The 4,190-nt window shown below is 37.9% G+C and overlaps 1 protein-coding gene across 1 annotated transcript; it reads right to left on the minus strand.

Annotated features, from left to right (window-relative positions):
• Positions 1-376: 376 nt before the first annotated feature.
• On the minus strand, positions 377-2,634 carry LOC124917209 (seed biotin-containing protein SBP65-like). The gene is made up of 3 exons (XM_047457682.1): positions 2,389-2,634; positions 1,033-1,096; positions 377-876 (listed from the first exon to the last, which is right to left on the minus strand). Exons 1-3 carry the CDS (start codon positions 2,632-2,634, stop codon positions 377-379), a joined length of 810 nt encoding a protein of 269 aa, XP_047313638.1.
• Positions 2,635-4,190: the final 1,556 nt, after the last annotated feature.

Genomic DNA, 4,190 nt, shown 5'->3' on the forward strand with positions numbered 1-4,190 from the left:
TTCAATATCAAGTTATTGAATATTTCGAATAAATCCTGAAATTCCAAAACCCCTTTTTCTTTTTTATCGCAATTTTTAGATTATTATAGGATGATTTTTGAACTTTCCATATATATAAAGAATAGTCAAGCGTGTAACAATATAATTTTCATTCTTTTGCTTAAATTACAGCATATGATTAACCATCTATACAATTATCATGAGAGGCTTATGACTAGTAACAAATTATTGTTTCTTTCTTATGTCCAAGACAAAATTTAAAAACCAAACAAACAAAAATATACGCCGAACCAAGACTAAAAAACGGATATCTTCAAAATAACTTTTGAAATTTCAACCAATTTGCACAAACCCTTTATTATATATCCCTCTTAATCTAGCGTCCAAGATCAACGCTCGAACTCGTCTCATCAGAACTACTCAACCTCTCCTTATTAGCTTCCATCCCCCTCTCCGCGCTCGCCTTCTTCCGAGCAGTATACTCCTCCGCACTAGCACTCGCATCCTTTGCCGCCGCAGCTTTCTCTTTAACATAATCCGCAACCGTACCCCAATTCCCCGCCGCCGCCTTCCCTTCGATAAACCCCGCCGCACCCCCAGCCACCTCAACCGTGTAATGCGCCACGCCCCATCCCGCCACCACCGCCCTGTCTTTAGCCTCAACAGTCACCTTCTCCGAGAACACAACCGCGTTTATTCCTGCCTCAACCGCCACTTCTTTCGCCACCACCGCCTTTTCTCCGACGTAACTGCCGACTTTCTTAGCCTCAACCGCCGCCTTCTCGCTGTATTCTGCTGCCACGATCGTTTTTTCTTCGACGAAGGTGCCAACTTTCTTTGCAGTGTCTACCGTTGTGTCCTTTACAGAAGTTTTATCTTTTGATGGTAAAAATGCAACCCATGTAAAACCAGAGAAATCATCAATAACAATTAAGGCGAATCTCATTCCTCCAATACTCTTTACAGGAATTGGACCAAACAAATCCATATGTAAAAGTTCTAGGATACGGCTGGATTTTGATTTCCCTTTACTTTTGAACGATGATCTGCCTTGTTTGCCTAACTGGGAAGCAGTGCACATCTTGTCCTTTGAAAACTGAAGTTTGGGCAAACCAATAACTAAATTGTTTGAACAAATGTTATTGATGGTTTTAAAATTCAAAAAGTTTAAATGTTTATGCCATAACTATTTCTGGTCATTTTTGGCAATCATGCACATAGGATCAGAAGACTCTTTTTGCCAATTCATTTTATATGAGTTTCCTACTCTACTTCTAGTCAATAAAATGTTTCCATCTTGGTCTTTAACTAGACATGCTTGAGTTTGAAAATCTACTGACAAACCATTATCACATAATTGACTAATGCTGATTAGATTATAGCATAGATTGTCAACAAGCAGCACGTCATTAATAGTTAGATTACCATGGATAATCTTACCCTTCTTGTTGTCACTAAATGTGATCTTAGGTCTAGAGCAATCTGATATATCAGTGAGAAGCCGTCTGTTTCTTGTCATATGCCTGGAACATCCGCTATCAAGATACCATACAGATTCCTCCAGTCCTTCGTTTATTTGTACCTACATAAATAGATATTTACAATCTTTTGGTACCCACTTTCAATTGGGTCCTCGATCAATCAGTCCCTTAGGAATCCATATTTGAGTTATTTTGATGGATTTCCCATTTTGTGCCGTGATTAATGCGTATGTTTTTGACTTAGCACACGACTTTCTGCTATCCACTGATCCTTTAGCTTTTGAGGAAGACTTTCTTTTAAAACTCCTTGACTTAGAGTCATGTTTTAGATTGCCAGACTTGTTAGATGCTTCTAGCTTATTCTTAAGCTAGCTAACAGTCGGCGGAAAATAAACTATTTCTTTTTTGAAAGCAACTTCTTCATGAATAGGATCAGATTCAATGTCAGTCATACTCCCTTTGACAAAGTTTATAGACTTAAACTTGTCAGTTGGAGGATTTGACTTTTTGTAGGACAGATTAGGGTCATTGTTGTCATGTCCCAATCCAGATCTATATCCAGCAGGTTTCAACATGCTGATATGATATTTGATAGCATCTCCTGATCTTGTCCACGCATTGACTACATAGTTTAATCTCTTGTTTTCAGATAAGAGAGTCTGAATCTATTCCTTGAGCATCTCATTCTCAGAAGAAATCTCTGTTAAGTTTTCATCAAAAATGTTTGATTCAGATTCATTGTTGGAGGAAAGAAAAGTTGATTCATATTTGACTTTCATTTCATAAAAAGAGTCAGTTAACTTCTTGTACTCAATGGCCATTTCATTGAGTGCATTAGTTAACTTCTCATTTGTAAATTCTGGTGCAGAGATATCATTTACCTTATATTGGTCATCTGCCATTAGACATGTGACAACTTCATTCTCTTTTCAGCAGGAGACTCCTCTGAATCACTATCAGCCCATCTATATTTGTTTTCATTGCACATGAACGCTTTCTGGTCCTTCTTTGCTTGAGTGCTTGTACCGTAGATCTGATTAAGTTTATCCCATATTTCTTTAGCAGAGGAACAGGACTTGATTACATAGAACACGTTCATGTTGATCGACTGGTACAGAATATTCCTTGCAACATTATCCAAGTTGTTGGTCATCTTATTTTCAGAAGTCCACTCACTTCTTGGCCTCGAAATCTTTATGGGGCCATCAGTAATTACGCTCCACATATCACAATCCAGAGCAGCAAAGTGAGCTTGCATTCTCATCATCCAATATTCGCAGTTGTCCATTGTTAGAATAGGGATTTCATTGATGATAGACATGCTTCAGGTTCCTGGTGCTTGAGAATAGAAAAAAGGCTCTAATACCAATTGATAAGATCGGCTTAATCGATAGAGACGAGGGTCTGGCTATGGATGAAGGCTTATGAAAAATTGTTTGAAAGAAATCATGTTAGGGATTTAATTCACTTTCTATTCTACGCAAACACTTGTAAACACTTGAAACAGATTCAAGGCGGAATTGTTAACTTGGGTTTGAAGCTCAAGATGAAATATGAAAAGATGACAGAAATGAAAGAACACAGCAGTTTGTTTATGGATGTTCGGAGAAACTCTCCTACGTCACCCCTTCTTCCAACCACCGGAAAGATTCATTATAATATGATTCGAATCAAATACAATTTACACACACTTAGCTCACTATTGAATAGAACACTTTTTGTTCAATTACAAGATGAAGAATATCACTTAGCTAAAGATGTTTTTGATTCTAGCTCTCTCTTGATTCACACACAGTACAATCAGAAAGCAGCTTCATAGTATGAATATTCAAAGGCTTGAATTCTTTGTAATTTCAGCAAGATGATCGAGAGATTGGCAGTTCGTGAGACTTTTAATTGATTTGCAAAGAATAAGTGCTTCGTCTGTTGTCCGTGAGATTTGTTAAATACTAAGCAGGAGCTAACAGTCCAATCTTTTAGAATGATACGTGGCACTCTTCCATTGGAAAGCCTCCATTATACACAGCAGGTTCTGAGCACAAGGATCGTGGCCGTACACCACTGGTAGTGCGCCGAATATTCCAACAGAGATGCACCTGCAAAACAAGTAATATGAGAAAAATTCTCTTACGTGGCATTCGTTGGATGATTACATATAGTTATTGTACTAATCTTTACAAGAAAGTGGAGTAAGAGTAGGGTACAGTTATAGCACGTGAGTAGACGGGTGCTAGCTTCAAGCATACTACTTAAGCTGAGCATTAGACGTATTTCAGTTAGACAGATTGTGAAAATCAGTCTAATAAAATCAAACATCCCCTTCTAATAACAGAGTCTATTAGACCGCCTAGTCTAATAGAATTAGGCTTACGTCTAATTACAATAACCATTAGACTGCACGTCTAACTCCACTGAGTTAGACTGCACGTCTAATTCCGGTTCTACCTCAGACTTGTCTGAAGGAGTTAGAATCACTTCTAACTTTCACTTAATTAGACTACACGTCTAATTATCCAATAACCATTAGACTGCATGTCTAACTCCACTAAGTTAGACTACACGTCTAATTCCGGCTCTACCTCAGACTTGTCTAAAAGAGTTAGACTTACGTCTAACTTTCACTTAATTAGACTACACGTCTAATTATCCAATAACCATTAGACTGCACGTCTAATTCCGGTTCTACCTCAGACTTGTCTGAAGGAGTTA

Source organism: Impatiens glandulifera, unplaced genomic scaffold (genome assembly GCF_907164915.1).
Source record: "Impatiens glandulifera unplaced genomic scaffold, dImpGla2.1, whole genome shotgun sequence".
In the NCBI taxonomy this organism is placed as follows: Eukaryota; Viridiplantae; Streptophyta; class Magnoliopsida; order Ericales; family Balsaminaceae; genus Impatiens; species Impatiens glandulifera.

Bases quoted from the DNA above. Each gene is read 5' to 3' on its own strand.
- LOC124917209 (XM_047457682.1), bottom strand. From the start codon at position 2,634: ATGACCAACAACTTGGATAATGTTGCAAGGAATATTCTGTACCAGTCG. The intron at 1,097-2,388 runs GTCTAATGGCAG...CCCAAACTTCAG, and splicing joins AGAGAATGAAGTTGTCACAT to TTTTCAAAGGACAAGATGTG. The intron at 877-1,032 runs GTAAAGGGAAAT...TACCATCAAAAG, and splicing joins AGGCAGATCATCGTTCAAAA to ATAAAACTTCTGTAAAGGAC.